General features: G+C 42.3%; 1 protein-coding gene across 1 annotated transcript in view; it reads right to left on the bottom strand.

Moving 5' to 3' along the window:
* Nucleotides 1–3,018: 3,018 nt before the first annotated feature.
* The window catches only part of MYOZ3 (myozenin 3), a 48,973-nt gene continuing 35,694 nt past the window's right edge, over nucleotides 3,019–16,297 (bottom strand). The window contains exon 6 of the mRNA XM_077468307.1: nucleotides 3,019–4,808. Coding sequence (XP_077324433.1) covers nucleotides 4,622–4,808 — 187 coding nt within the window. The 3' untranslated portion in view covers nucleotides 3,019–4,621. The remainder of the gene's footprint in view (nucleotides 4,809–16,297) is intronic.

Genomic DNA, 16,297 nt, shown 5'->3' with positions numbered 1-16,297 from the left:
GCAAAGGTAAGAAAATGGTAGATTCTTAAACAAGTCAGTATTATCACTCATACCTGTCATGAAAGGTTCATATTCTTTTATCTCCCTTTGTTTCAGAAACCTTCATTTCTCATCACCGATTGCATTTACAGTGGAATATTAGCATTAGTCATATTAATAGTGTGGGACCTTAAATTGATACTAAACACACATGGTTTAATTTTCATTGTCTCTTCTATTTCTTTATATGGTTGATGGCACTGTAATTCTTAAAATAATAATAAAAAAAAAATCAAGTACCTTTTTCCTAATCAATATACAGCTCTCACATGACCCAGATCTTTCCTAGCTTGCCTGCAGAGAAACATAAGCAGGAGGAGCTTCTAGTCCGCTGCTGCTGGTCAAATGTAAAAAAAAAAAAAAAAAAAAAAAAAAAACTTTTGGAATAAAAATAAATAATTAGAATTAATAAACTGTTTTCAATTGCCATACAAATACATATTTAAAACACATCTTTATTATTTAGTAGAAATTATATGTGTGGATGGATTTCTGCCAGTCACAGGCTGTGTCACGCCCCACCAGCCTGTGTTTTAGAATTTGAAGGAGGTGAAGCCACCATTAATCTACATGTAATATCCTGCCCCATTGTGATTAGCTGGTTATCGTGCTTGGAGGAGGAGGGAGGGAGTGGGCTGTCATTTACAACTGTGTATACACCCACATGTGTGACTTTATAGTCACATGGGCTGCTCAGATGTGATGAGAGGAAATGCTCAGCATAGAAACTCACTAAAAGCTGAGCATGTGCGAAGTTTCCACCACAGCTGCAAAATCCCTTGCTTAGTGTTTCTCAACTCCAGTCCTCAAGATGCCCCTACAGGTCATGTTTTCAGGATTTCCTTCAGATAAAATTGCTGTGGTAATTACTAAGGCAGTGAAACTGATCAAATCACCTGTGCAAAATAATGGAAAGCCTGAAAACATGACGTTTTTGGGTGCCTTGAGGACTGCAGTTGAGATTAGGGACATGAGCAGCAGGATCAATTCGGTTTTTTTTTTGTTTGTTTTTTGCAGAATACAGAAAACAAATAAACAGCATGTAATACACCATTTATGGTAGTGTTTTTATCATGAGGGCTTAGTGACATTTTATGTGGCTGTATGATTCCTGGTAGCATTGCTCTTTAAAGATTAAGTGCTGCTAAAATCAAAAACATAGCACAAGGGACATGAATATAAAGGGGTGGGTCCTGCGCAAATCGTGCCACTCAAATAAAATACACAAATTCAAAATAATATAAATATGTGCATACATACAATGCCGTGAAAAAAAATATAGTCCAAAAAACAGCACGCATAAAAATATATAAAAAATATATAAAAAAATGGAAAAAAGGTTTAATGATAGAACAATAATAAAATGTCCGCTACTCAAGGCTCCCAGAACTCTCACCTTTAAACGAAGTGAATAAGCAAATCAAACAAACTCCAGGATTCTCTTATTTCATTCATAAATAATAAATAATAGCCATCAAGCAATCCAAAGGAGGGATGCAATGATACAATTCCGCCACTAGAGGGCCAGTCCCAGCTTCCAGAATAGCTGAAATGGATCTTCACTTCTATTTCACAGTGTATGGCTCAAAATAAGAGAGAGGAGGGGGAGAGAGAGAAACAGGAGACTTTAAACGAAGTGAATAAGCAAATCAAACAAACTCCAGGATTCTCTTATTTCATTCATAAATAATAAATAATAGCCATCAAGCAATCCAAAGGAGGGATGCAATGATACAATTCCGCCACTAGAGGGCCAGTCCCAGCTTCCAGAATAGCTGAAATGGATCTTCACTTCTATTTCACAGTGTATGGCTCAAAATAAGAGAGAGGAGGGGGAGAGAGAGAAACAGGAGACTTCCATAGTGTAGTAGTTTAAAAAACAGCAGGTAAATTTATTAAAAAGCAGTAAAGACTCTCACATTTTAATTGCAAAAACAAGCACAATCAGGAAGAGGGTATAATGACAACTTCCTCCCGCCTTACTCTACTTCCGGTTCGTCCTCTGGCCAATCCCTACGCGTTACGTCATGTGACTTCTTCATGGGGATGCATGGGGATGCAGCATCCCCATGAAGAAGTCACATGACGTAACGCGTAGGGATTGGCCAGAGGACGAACCGGAAGTAGAGTAAGGCGGGAGGAAGTTGTCATTATACCCTCTTCCTGATTGTGCTTGTTTTTGCAATTAAAATGTGAGAGTCTTTACTGCTTTTTAATAAATTTACCTGCCGTTTTTTAAACTACTACACTATGGAAGTCTCCTGTTTCTCTCTCTCCCCCTCCTCTCTCTTATTTTGAGCCATACACTGTGAAATAGAAGTGAAGATCCATTTCAGCTATTCTGGAAGCTGGGACTGGCCCTCTAGTGGCGGAATTGTATCATTGCATCCCTCCTTTGGATTGCTTGATGGCTATTATTTATTATTTATGAATGAAATAAGAGAATCCTGGAGTTTGTTTGATTTGCTTATTCACTTCGTTTAAAGTCTCCTGTTTCTCTCTCTCCCCCTCCTCTCTCTTATTTTGAGCCATACACTGTGAAATAGAAGTGAAGATCCATTTCAGCTATTCTGGAAGCTGGGACTGGCCCTCTAGTGGCGGAATTGTATCATTGCATCCCTCCTTTGGATTGCTTGATGGCTATTATTTATTATTTATGAATGAAATAAGAGAATCCTGGAGTTTGTTTGATTTGCTTATTCACTTCGTTTATAGGTGAGAGTTCTGGGAGCCTTGAGTAGCGGACATTTTATTATTGTTCTATCATTAAACCTTTTTTCCATTTTTTTATATATTTTTTATATATTTTTATGCGTGCTGTTTTTTGGACTATATTTTTTTTCACGGCATTGTATGTATGCACATATTTATATTATTTTGAATTTGTGTATTTTATTTGAGTGGCACGATTTGCGCAGGACCCACCCCTTTATATTCATTATTTGATAGTTTGTGCTCACTATTTTGTCCTGCTGCATTTTTTAGTTAGCATTTGCACTTTATATCACTCAGGCTCTTTTTCACAGCATCTGTGTTTCATTATATCTGATTTTGGATTTTGTTCCACTTTAGTCACTTATTACCACTTAGCGGCGCGAAGGCTGACCACTTTTAGCACAAGGGACATAACTTAGTAGGATGCATCCCTTGTGCAGATTCCTCTTCTTTTAGTAGAAAGCACCCCCCTCCCCAATCGATCATCTCCCATCCTCAATTATTGGTTTATGTTCCATTCGTAGAAGCTGTAGTATAGAAAGGGTGAGCTCCCTTAATGAGACCCTGTGACGCCCCCTTATTTATGTCCCTTGTGCTGATTTTTCTTCTTTTTTTATTTTGTCTGCACTTTAACTTTAGGCAGGGTTCATACATATGCGAATTGTATGCTGGTTTCCCCACATCCAATTTGCATGACAGGAGAGTGTGACCAGTGCTCAATGGAGCTGGTTCACACAGTTTTGGGGCAGTCCGCATTTAAAAAGGGTCCTGTGCGTCTTTGGTTCCGATTCAGGTGCGAATTCAAGCAAAATTCGGACCTGATTTGAACCTGAATTGGTGAGCAGGAATGCACAGGACCCCATGCTGTGAACCATGGCTGCACATATGTGAACCCAGCCTTAAGCAATATTCTGTGTATGCCAAGATGCTCATGCTTGATGGGAGAACTGGGGAGGGGATGGTGGCAATAAGGCATAGGCACCACAGCAGGCCAGCACTAGTAAGACATGTTGGGTTGGTAGTCTGGAGTGGAGATCTTTCATCAAATTGCAAGTGCAAGAAGGAGGACTTGCTGCAGTGGCTCCTTTACAGTTGTCATATGAGCAATGCATAGCGCTACCAAAGAACCTGATTATGGAACATGTGAAGATGTGTCAAAATAAATAATTTTATCAGTCCTTTAGGAATGCCCACCTATTCCCATGCCCTTCATTTAATCCAGTACTGTAACCATGTTGCATTGTTCTTTAACCCAAAATAATCTGACTTTCCAGTGAAAGTGCTAATTGGTTGTGTTGGCCTTCCAAGGCCAAATGCTCCAAGTCCTTCCCTGATGCTTTACTGTGTTTTGGTAATATCAGCGAATAGTAATTATAAAAGAAAATACAATTCTTGTAGGGAAGCACTAAATTTACAATATATTAATGATAAAATATAGTGCTACAGCATAAAATGCACTGCATATGGTCGACGGGCACCCTCTGATGCAACATTGTACCCAAGGAAAGCCCTATAAACGCTGGATTCCTGAGTTTAAGATAAATACGCATTTCTCCTCCTCTACTGAAGACTTATCACAAGGCCAGGACATTGTCACATGAAGAACAGAAGGCATAACTAGCCTTATAGAAAATATTCTAATAGGTGGGCAGACTCTCTGTAAATATACCATGTAGCACTGAAGGGTACCTGCCAACCAACTGCAATGTTACTTTGCTTTTTAGTGTCATACAGACATACTTAAAGCACAGTCTGAGCATTTGAGTATACATACTCATCAACTAATGCAAATATTTGTATCTGAACTACTTTTAAGCAAAGCAATGTGAAGCAATCTGTACACATTGTCCTAACGCCTCAATTCAATCTATAAGTCTGCTGATTCAGGCACAAAGGCCATCGCCCACCCCCGAGGTGCTCGGTTGAAGCTGGGTCTTTGGAACATGAATTGTTGTCCGCTGGGTAATTCTTCAATTTGAGCTTGAATTTCCTCATAATTATAGGGAGCTTCTCCGCCATTAACTACAGATAGACTCCCAAAGGGTAATGGAGCTCTGAAAGTAAATAAGACATAAACCTTTTAAACAAAAATTGTTCATTTCTTTTGACATGCATATTCACAAATCCAAAAAATTAAAATTTGAAAAAAATAGAAGTGATTATGACCTGCTGTACATGGCAAAATAACCCTTGAGCATTTTTTTGCAGCCCATCAGGTTCCTTGTAATGCAATAAATACTACTATCTGTAATTTCCCCCTAGACTCCTATTTTATATGACCTTGTAATTGACCACATTTATTTGTAAAATTATTTGGACCTCATGTAAAATCCGGCATGTTTCTGATGCCTAATGCTTGGTGCTGCTTTTCTTGCCACAAGACAACCTACGGAGAGGAAGTATGAGGCTTCTATAGTTGACCTCTCTTTGTAAAAAGTTTTTTGGCTTTCATGCTAATTGAATATCTCCAGTGCTTCCCATGTCACTAAATTGGAACAAGTATTCAGGTTAGGAATTTTGGCTTCACTCTAATTTTAAAAATCTGTATGCTTGTTCTGATTTATTGTCCTAAAGCCAGAGACAGACATTAAGCATCTTCCAAAGGAAGCTGGCAATCAAAGTCACATCATTTCTTTTAGCACAAATTTACGTTAACATTCTCCTGATCCAAAACTTAATTTTTTTTTTAACAAGAACTTTATTGAAAAATATTTTTGGAACAAGACTATACAATAATAGTGCTATTACAAGAATCAACCTAACTTTTAACCTAGCCCTTAAAATGAACACTTCAAGTACTAGAGTGACACTAAACTCTGGTTCAAAATTTTTTATTCAAGTATGCATTCTTAAAAAAGTACTTTCTGTTGCCCTTAGCCTCCTCCAAATCTTCAAATCCCTTCTTTTTGCTGTCGTGATCCCTGCTAAGAAGAGTAGTTACCAGTGGTGGCCCAACCATTAGGGGTGCCCGGGTGCAGCCTCCTCTCTCCACTCCACCCCCCTATATGGTAATGGATACATTCATGCATAGTATTAATCTATCCGTGGCCACCCTCTGTTCATGCGTCCGGCCCCTTTTAGGGCACCGGGTGCATGAATTACAGTGGCAGGGTTTTTTTTTTTCAGCACCTGATTAGAGCCAGAGTGTCAGGGCTGGCTTAGCCCTTCCTTCTCTGGGCTGGCCGCTCAGCTGTCTGCTAATTGCCAGCTCTCTTCTCTCCCCACAGTTACCAGCTGTTTCCGATGATGTTTGTCTGATCTGCCTACTTAAAGCCTTCCAGCTCACTTCACCTCTGCCTTCGCTTTGGTCACATCACAAGGAACCATCTCCTGCTGTTTGTTTCAAGACTGGCTTGCTGACATCCCTCCTGGCTCCTTATCCTGCTTGCAGTTGCTCTACTTGGATCCCTGACTTCTGGCCTGGCTTAGTACGCGATCTGGTTTTTGAACTTTGGACTGGCTGACTACCCAATCTGGTTACTGGACTCTGGCTATGCTTGACTACGCTTTTTCTATTTACCTTTTTATTTTTATTAATAAGCAAGTGTGATTTAATTGTACTTCTGTCTCAGTCTGATTCATGGTTTCTGACATAGAGGCTGTAATAGGCTTCATAATTGGGTGGGCTCGGGATGCAGAGGAGGCGATCTAATCCCACCCAGGTGTGTTACAACAGTAAATTAATATTTGCTGTTGAAACACTGATCCTCAATCGGTCCATTCAGAAGCAGATGTAAGATCCATTTTCCAATTGGAGGAAGGAGAAGGGAGGAAACGGGATCTGCCATAATGACCCGGGGAACGAGAGGCTGCAGGAGAACAGCAGGAGAACTGGAGGATGCCAAGCAGGGGAAGGTGCCGGTGATGGATAAGTGCCAACTGACCGACCCGGGGGGGTGGCATACTGTTGCCGCCCCCCCCTTAAAAAAATTCCACCGGCTGCTACCGGTAGCTACGTGTGTTCTCCATGGACTCAGTATCTTGCTAGCTCCTGAGATGGACTAGGGACTATTGACTAAAAGATGTGTAGTATGCATAGGGCACATAACTGCAACTAACGCACACTGCTCAGTCCAACAAATAGAAATGGGGGCAGGAGCTCACAGAGAACATTACAAGGAGGCAGAAATACACAATAAGATACAATTTAATTTAAAAAAATATTACACGGCCATTAAGTGGGGGATATGCAGAGATTATTTTTGGAGAATAAAGATGGTGTCAATTTATAGTATATGTTGCCAGGTGCTGGACTGCAGAAACATGGGGAAGGAGACATTTCCCTCTTTACAATCAGTTTACTTTAAATTTCTGCTGTTATGCTGAATGTGATGTTGCATTATCCCCTCCAGTCAGCAGATGGAGAACTATAGCCAGAAAAAAAAACCTATGGAATCATATGAACAATGCTGAGGATCATGGGATTTGAAGTCCAGGAAATTAGCCATATTGTGGAGCTTATGGAACCTTTGCAATAAACTTTACAAGAGGCAGTGAAGCAAAGGTTTGACTGTGGAACTGCTTTTCTGAGGCTGGCTGGTTTGGTTCCCTTGGTGCCAAGAGGAAGAACTTATGAAAGCACATGTGCTGCATATCTGACCAGACTTCTGAGAGGCCAAACCAGTGGAGACACCCAAGTCAGCACAGCACAGACTGCAACGTTTGCATCTGCTCTGTTGCCGCAGGGAGACCAGAGCACCCTCTTCTTCCCACTGCTGAATCTCCAGAGAGACGGAGGGCCCCACCTCTTTCTACAGTGAGAGATCACAGCCACACCACAGGAACTGGTGAGAGGGCACTGTACATTGTTCACAATGCTAGCAGTTTCTGGAGACAGAACATTGAGTATACCACACCTATTCTACACCTATACTGCATGCTGGTTTATTGAATCTGTTATTAGGTGCACTAATGCTTCTTAAAGGGCCCCAATGATAGCCAAAGGAAAAACAGCATAAAGGACTGCCCCTTCTGTAAAACGATCCTGTGAGACCCCTTTGTTTCCTTTTCCCCTTTCCTTCATTTCTATGGACAGTGCACATCAAGTTGGTCTATACATAGCATAGTCACCATTAATGCATTTTGGCAGTATAATTCCTGTGTTTGGTAAATCAAATATTATTACTGCTTACTGCTGCACTTTAGGTGACCTTGCTACTGTTTATCCACTTGAGACCCGCACTACGTCTATTGACGTCATGGGGTTTTGCTGGTTATATCTAAATGATGCCTGAGGCCACAGACATCATTCAGATATTGCCGTTTTCAGCCGGCGGGTTCCCTACACCATAAGAATGATCATAGCGGCTTGATCGTTCTTACGGGCGGCGGGAGGGGACGCCCCCCCTCCCGCCGCCCTCCGGTGCTTCTACCGACTCACCGTTTCCATCGGTGAGTCGGTCACAGGATCCGCCGGCCCCAGCAAGTGATAATAGAGATTTCCGGCGGACTAGATTGTCCCCGAAGTCTCTATGATCGTTCGGAGGCCGGGCACGATGTTATGACGTCACGCCCGGCCTCGGTATTCAAATTAACGGCGCCGATCTGGCTAGGAAGCCATGATCGCTTTTTTTTTTTTTTTTTTTATTCTTCCCAGCCTAGAGGTGAGATATGGGGTCTTATTGACCCCATATTTCACTGTAAATAGGTCCGATCGCGCCATATTCCTATTACAAGGGATGTTTACATTCCTTGTAATAGGAATAAAAGTCATCAATTTTTTTTTTTTTAAAGTGCCCCTGTCCCCGTGAGCTCGCACACAGAAGCGAACGCATACGTAAGTCCCGCCCACATATGAAAACGGTGTTCAAACCACACATGTGAGGTATCGCCGCGAACGTTAGAGCGAGAGCAATAATTCTAGCCCTAGACCTCCTCTGTAACCCAAAATATGTAACCAGTAAAAAAATTTAAAGCGTCGCCTATGGGGATTTTTAACCACTTAAGGACCGCCGTATTGCCATTATACGTCATCAGAATGGCACAGGCAGGCACAAGCACGTAGATGTATGTGCCTGCCTTCCAGCGGGTGGGGGGTCCGATCGGACCCCCTCCCGCTGGATACCGCGGTCCGTTTCCCTCCGGGAGCGATCCGTGATGAGGGGATGGCCGTTGGTTCACATAGGTACACATAGGTACACAAACCCCCCCCGATCCCCCCCCGATCGCCCCCGATCCCCCCCGCCCCCCCTCCCCCCCAGTCACAGTGTCACTGATTGCATTGATCATTTCTTTACTGATCAATGCATTCAGTGTCAGTTGTAAAAGTAAAAACTGTCAGGGCAGTTAGTGTTAGGTCCAGGGTAGCCCCCTATCACCCCCCAATAAAGATTTAACCCCCTGATTGCCCCTAGAGTTAACCCTTTCACCCCCTTTTGCCTGTGTCACTAAGCGATAATTTTTCTGATCGCTGCATCAGTGTCGCTAGTGTCGCTAGGTAGCTAGTTATTTTTTTAGGTTCACCGCCAGGTTTTTATAACGCTAGGTACCCCGATATACTACCCAATAATGGTTTTAACATCCTGATTGCCCCTAGTTAACCCTTTCACCCCCTTTTGCCACTGTCACTAAGCGATCATTTTTCTGATCGCTGCATCAGTGTCGCTACTGTCGCTAGGTAGCTAGTTAGTTTTTTAGGTTCACCGCCAGGTTTTTATAGCGCTAGTTACCCCGATATACTACCCAATAATGGTTTTAACATCCTGATTGCCCCTAGTTAACCCTTTCACCCCCTTTTGCCAGTGTCACTAAGCGATCATTTTTCTGATCGCTGCATCAGTGTCGTTACTGTCGCTAGGTAGCTAGTTATTTTCTTAGGTTCACCGCCAGGTTTTTATATCGCTAGGTACCCCGATATACTACCCAATAATGGTTTTAACATCCTGATTGCCCCTAGTTAACCCTTTCACCCCCTTTTGCCAGTGTCACTAAGCGATAATTTTTCTGATCGCTGCATCAGTGTCGCTACTGTCGCTAGGTAGCTAGTTATTTTTTTAGGTTCACCGCCAGGTTTTTATAGCGCTAGGTACCCCGATATACTACCCAATAATGGTTTTAACCCCCTGATTGCCCCTAGTTAACCCTTTCACCAGCGATCACAGTATAAGTGTCACTGGTGACGCTGGTTAGCCAGTTAGTTATTTATGTTCCCCATCAGGTTTTTATATAGCGCCAGGGACCCCCATATACTACCTAATAAAAATTTGAACCCCCTGATTGCCCCTAGTTAACCCTTTCACCACTGATCACCGTATAAGTGTTACGGGTGACTCTGGTTAGTTTGCTTTTTATAGCATCAGGGCACCCACCATTTATTACCCAATAAAGGTTTAACCCCCTGATCACCCGGCGGGTGATATCAATTAGGTTTTAGGGTCAGGGTCTGCGTCGCCCCAGGCAGCGCTAGGTTAGTGCCAGTACCGCTAACACCCACGCGCAAAGCATACACCTCCCGTAGTGGTATAGAATCTGAACAGATCAATATCTGATCTGATCAAATCTATACTAGCGTCCCCAGCAGTTCAGGGTTCCAAAAAAACGCATTGTTAGCGGGATCAGCCCAGATACCTGCTAGCACCTGCGTTTTGCCCCTCTGCCCAGCCCACCCAAGTGCAGTATCGATCGATCACTGTCACTTACAAAACACTAAACACATAACTGCAGCGATCGCAGTCAGGCCTGATCCCTGCGATAGCTAACAGTTTTTTTGGTAGCATTTTATATTTAAATCCGGAAGGCAGTGCTTGGTTTTCGGGGTCCCGTACGTGGCTAGGCTCCCAAAAAGTCCCCCACATGTGGTATCCCCGTACTCGGGAGAAGCAGCAGAATTTATTTTGGGGTGTAATTTGACTTCTGCCCATAGCATGTGTGAGCAATATATCATTTAGTGACAACTTTGTGCAAAAAAAAAAGTTTGTAATATTCCTGCAACTTTTGGCAAAATATAAAATATTCCATGGACTCAACATGCCTCTCAGTAAATAGCTTGGGGTGTCTACTTTCCAAAATGGGGTCATTTTGGGGGGTTTTGTGCTATTTTGGCATTTTATGGCCTTCAAAACTGTGATAGGTAGTGAGGAGTTAAATCAAAAATTTGCACCCTTAGAAATCCTGAATGTGGTGATTGGTTTTCGGGGTGCCGTGCGCGACTAGACTCCCAAAAAGTCCCACACATGTGGTATCCCCATACTTGGGAGAAGTAGCGGAATATATTTTGGGGTGCAATTCCACATATAACCATGGCATGTGTGAGCAATATATCATTTAGTGACAACTTTTTGTAAAAAAATATTTTTTTTTATTTTTTGTCATTATTCAATCCCTTGGGACAAAAAAAAATATTCAATGGTCTCAACATGGCCCTCAGCAAATAGCTTGGGGTGTCTACTTTCCAAAATGGGGTCATTTGGGGGGGTTTTGTGCCATCTTGGCATTTTATGGCCTTCAAAACTGTGATAGGTAGTGATAGGTAGTGAGGAGTAAAATAAAAAATGTATGCCCTTAGAAATCCTGAAGGCGGTGCTTGGATTTCGGGGTCCCGTACGCGGCTAGGCTCCCAAAAAGTCCCACACATGTGGTATCCCCGTACTCAGGAGAAGTAGCAGAATGTATTTTGGGGTGTCATTTCACATATGCCTATAGCATGTGTGAGCAATATATCATTTAGTGACAACTTTGTGCAAAAAAAAAAAAGTTTGTAATATTCCCGCAACTTGTGGCAAAATATAAAATATTCCATGGACTCAACATGCCTCTCAGTAAATAGCTTGGGGTGTCTTCTTTCCAAAATGGGGTAATTTTGGGGGGTTTTGTGCTATTTTGGCATTTTATGGCCTTCGAAACTGTGATAGGTAGTGAGGAGTTAAATCAAAAATTTGCACCCTTAGAAATCCTGAAGGTGGTGATTGGTTTTCGGGGTGCCGTGCACGACTAGACTCCCAAAAAGTCCCACACATGTGGTATCCCCATACTCGGGAGAAGTAGCGGAATATATTTTGGGGTGCAATTCCACATATAACCATGGCATGTGTGAGCAATATATCATTTAGTGACAACTTTTTGTAAAAAAAAAATTTCTTTTTTTTTTTTTGTCATTATTCAATCCCTTAGGACAAAAAAAATAAATATTCAATGGGCTCAACATACCCATCAGCAATTTCCTTGGGGTGTCTACTTTCCAAAATGGGGTCATTTGGGGGGGGTTTGTACTGCCCTGCCATTTTAGCACCTCAAGAAATGAGATAGGCAGTCATAAATTAAAAGCTGTGTAAATTCCAGAAAATGTACTCTAGTTTGTAGACGCTATAACTTTTGCGCAAACCAAAAAATATACGCTTATTGACATTTTTTTTACTAAAGACATGTGGCTGAATAAATTTTGCCCCCGATGTATGACTAAAATTTAGTTTATTCGATTTTTCTTATAACAAAAAGAAGAAAATATCTTTTTTTTTCAAAATTTTCGCTCTTTTTCCATTTATATCGCAAAAAAAAAAATCGCAGAGGCAATCAAATACCATCAAAAGAAAGCTCTATTTGTGGGAACAAAAGGACGCAAATTTCGTTTGGGTGCAATATTGCATGACCGCGCAATTACCAGTTAAAGCAGCGCAGTGCGAAATTGGAAAAAGACCTCTGGTCCTTAAGGTGTTTATTGGTCCGGAGCTGAAGTGGTTAAATACCAAAGTTTGGCGCCATGCCACGAGCGCGTGCAATTTTGAAGCGTGACATGTTGGGTATCTATTTACTCGGCGTATCCTCCTCTTTCACATTATCAGAAAAAAACACGTTCGAAAATTGCTGCGCAAATACCGTGCGAGATAAAAAGTTGCAATGACCGCCATTGTATTCTCTAGGGTCTTTGCTAAAAAAACATATATAATGTTTGGGGGTTCTATGTAATTTTTTAGCAAAAAGATTAGGAATTTTACATGTAGGAGAGAAATGTCAGAATTGGCCTGGGTCCGAAGTGGTTATGCTGATCTTATGCCTAGTCCTCATCACTAATCACCCAGTATACTAAATTGTGCTATTACCATTGTTAATCTATTTCTAATCTATTTCTAATCTATGGTTAATCTATTTCTGTGCTTACTTTGGTACAAACCATATCAGGTGACAATATATAAAATTTTCCTTTACTAACTGGATCTGTGCCTGTTTCTTTTAAATATTATATGTACTGGGTATATTATATGTACTGGGTACTAAGTATTACTTAGTGATTTTCTGTGATATTGCATTCTTTGTACACCCAATCTAGTGTATCAGAGGTGCTAAAGTTCTTCAGGAGGTTGAGGACCCATCCTAACCAGCGACTCCTATGGAGGTAGCGCTACATACATCTTATGTTTTTAGATTGGGATACATTTAAACTCGTGTTTTTTTTTTTTTTGTTTCTTTTTTTTTTTTTTTTTGCTGCTTGTGACTTTGAATGGTTTACCATCATATCCTGCCCTGGAGATGCAACAGTAAGAGGAAATCTTGAGCAAGATTGATGATTCTGCACCCTAACACTTATACCGCATACACACGGTCGGATTTTCCAACGGAGAGTGTTCGATGTGAGCTTGTTGTTGGAAAGTCCGACCGTGTGTATGCTCCATCGGACATTTGCTGTCAGATTTTCCACCCACAAATGTTTGATAGCAGGTTCTCAAATTTTACACCAACAAAACTTTGTTGTGGGAAAGTCCGATCGTGTGTACACAAGTCCGCGCACAAAAGTTAATGCATGCTCAGAATCAAGTACGAGCCGGAAGCGATTGGTCTTGTAAAACGTAGCATTCATAATGGAGATATCACATGACTACTGAACTTCCTTTTTATATGCTTGTCATACGTGTTGTACGTCACTGCGTTCTCATGTTCGGAATTGTTGGCCTACATTTGTGTGACCATGTGTATGCAAGACAAGTTTGAGCCAACAACCTTCAGACAAAAATCCACGGTTTTGTTGTCAGAAAGTCCGATCGTGTGTACGGGGCATTAGGCTTAATGTACACGGGATGTTTTTACAACCTCTCCTGAACAATTTAATTTGACAGATAATAACCCATGTTTAAAACGTCCATTTTGCCACTTTTATATGTTGTGTTTAGCGGCTTTTTTGCCACGCTTGTGTTTAGAAGCGTTTGAGAAAAAACAATATATATATTTTTTTCAAAATAGTCAAAAATGAAAAACACCTGTAAATAAAACTCATGTTCAGATGCGTTTGGTGTCTTAAGCGTTCGAAACTTCGGCGTCTGAACTCATTTTTTTGCCTTCAAAGAAAAGCCTCTAAACGCAACTGCCTAAAAACTACATTAAACAATAAGATAATATTGGATGAGTTCAGGGGCAGCTGAAAAACGCATCCAACTGCCTCTGAACTTCCGTTTACCAGCAGAAGGGATGAGCTTCGAGTTCGAGTCGAACTCATGTTCGACTCGAACATTGCCTGTTCGCCTGTTCAGCGAACAGTGAACAATTTGGGCTGTTCGCGGCAAATTCGAAAAGGCGGAACACCCTGTACAAGTCTATGGGAGAAATCTAAAGTGCTAATTTTAAAGGGTAATATGCAGGTTACTGTCCTAAAAAGTGTTTGGGGACCTGGGTCCTGCCCCAGGGGACATGGATCAATGCAAAAAAAGTTTTAAAAACTGCAGTTTTTTCAGGAGCAGTGATTTTAATAATGATTAAAGTGAAACAATAAAAGTGTAGTATTCCTTTAAATTTCGTAGCGGGGGGGGGGGGGGGGGGTTTCTATAGTATGCCTGTGAAGGGGCGTATGTTTCTGGTGCTTAGAACTGTCCCTGCACAAAGTGTCATTTGTGCAGGAAAAAAAGTCTTTTAAAATCACTAGCGGCTATATTGTCGGCTCCCCGTAATACAGAGAACACTCAAATTCATTCATTCATTCATTGATAAAAAAAAAAGCGTGGGGGTTCCCCTAAATTCAATTACCAGGCCCTTCAGGTCTGATATGGATATTAAGGGGAACCCCGTGTCAAAAAAAAATAAAAAATTGACGTGGGGGTCCCCCTAAATATCCATACCAGACCCTTCAGGTCTGGTATGGATATTAAGGGGAACCCCGCATCAAATTAAAAAAAAAATTGACGTGGGGGTCCCCTTAAAAATCCATACCAGACCCTTTATCCGAGCACGCAACCTGGCAGGCCGCAGGAAAAGAGGGGGGGATGAGAGAGCGCCCCCCCTCCCTCCTGAACCGTACCAGGCCACATACCCTCAACATTGGGAGGATGCTTTGGGGGTCTGTGACCCCTCAAAGCACCTTGTCCCCATGTTGATGAGGACAAGGGCCTCATCCTCACAACCCTGGCCGGTGGTTGTGAGGGTCTGCGGGCGGGGGGCTTATCAGAATCTGGAAGCCCCCTTTAACAAGGGGACCTCCAGATCCTACCCCCCTGTTTGAAATGGTAAGGGCCTACCATTTCACAAAGAAAGTGTAAAAATGGTTAAATAAGACAAACACACTTGAAAAATTCCTTTCTAATGACGTATGGGTGACCCGCCCCCCTCTGATGTAACGGAAACCTGCCTTACATCAGAGGGGGCGGGGTCACCCATACGTCATTGGGGAGCCCCTGGCTTCCCTCACCAGCGTCAGAGGGGCGTGGTCAGGTGACGGGTGGCCCCACCCTCCTAATATAAGAAACGTCAGCCCTGGAATCCCCGCAGTGTCTCCGCAGTGGAGACAGAAGACGGATGTATGGACAGCGCTGGACTGAGAGATCCCCCGTCGCTGGATATGATCATCCATCGCTGGACCCCGGAGATTCGTCGCTGGATAGCAAGATTGGATTAGCACCGCTGGAATCTTTTTTTTTTTTTTTTTTTTTTTAATAAAGGAATTTTTAAAAAGTGTGTTTGTCTTATTTAACCATTTTTACACTTTCTTTGTGAAATGGTAGGGGTACCCCCTTACCATTTCAAACAGGGGGGGGCGGGATCTGGGGGTCCCCTTGTTAAAGGGGGCTTCCAGATTCTGATAAGCCCCCCGCCCGCAGACCCTCATAACCACCGGCCAGGGTTGTGAGGATGAGGCCCTTGTCCTCATCAACATGGGGACAAGGTGCTTTGAGGGGTCACAGACCCCCAAAACATCCTCCCAATGTTGAGGGTATGTGGCCTGGTACGGTTCAGGAGGGGGGGGCGCTCTCTTGTCCCCCCTCTTTTCCTGCGGCCTGCCAGGTTGCGTGCTCGGATAAAGGGTCTGGTATGGATTTTTAGGGGGACCCCCACGTCAATTTTTATTTTTTATTTGATGCGGGGTTCCCCTTAATATCCATACCAGACCTGAAGGGTCTGGTATGGATATTTAGGGGGACCCCCACGTCAATTTTTTTTTTATTTGACACGGGGTTCCCCTTAATATCCATGTCAGACCTGAAGGGCCTGGTAATTGAATTTAGGGGAACCCCCACACTTTTTTTTTTTATCAATGAATGAATGAATTGTTGGCTAATACAGAGAACACTCATTGAGTGTTCTCTGTATTAGGGGAGCCGACAATATAGCCGCAAGTGATTTTAAAAGA

This window comes from Lithobates pipiens, unplaced genomic scaffold (assembly GCF_037356315.1).
Source record: "Lithobates pipiens isolate NorthernLeopardFrog02 unplaced genomic scaffold, aLitPip1_a1.2 Scaffold_8, whole genome shotgun sequence".
In the NCBI taxonomy this organism is placed as follows: Eukaryota; Metazoa; Chordata; class Amphibia; order Anura; family Ranidae; genus Lithobates; species Lithobates pipiens.
This window is presented reverse-complemented; position numbering and strand designations above follow the sequence as displayed.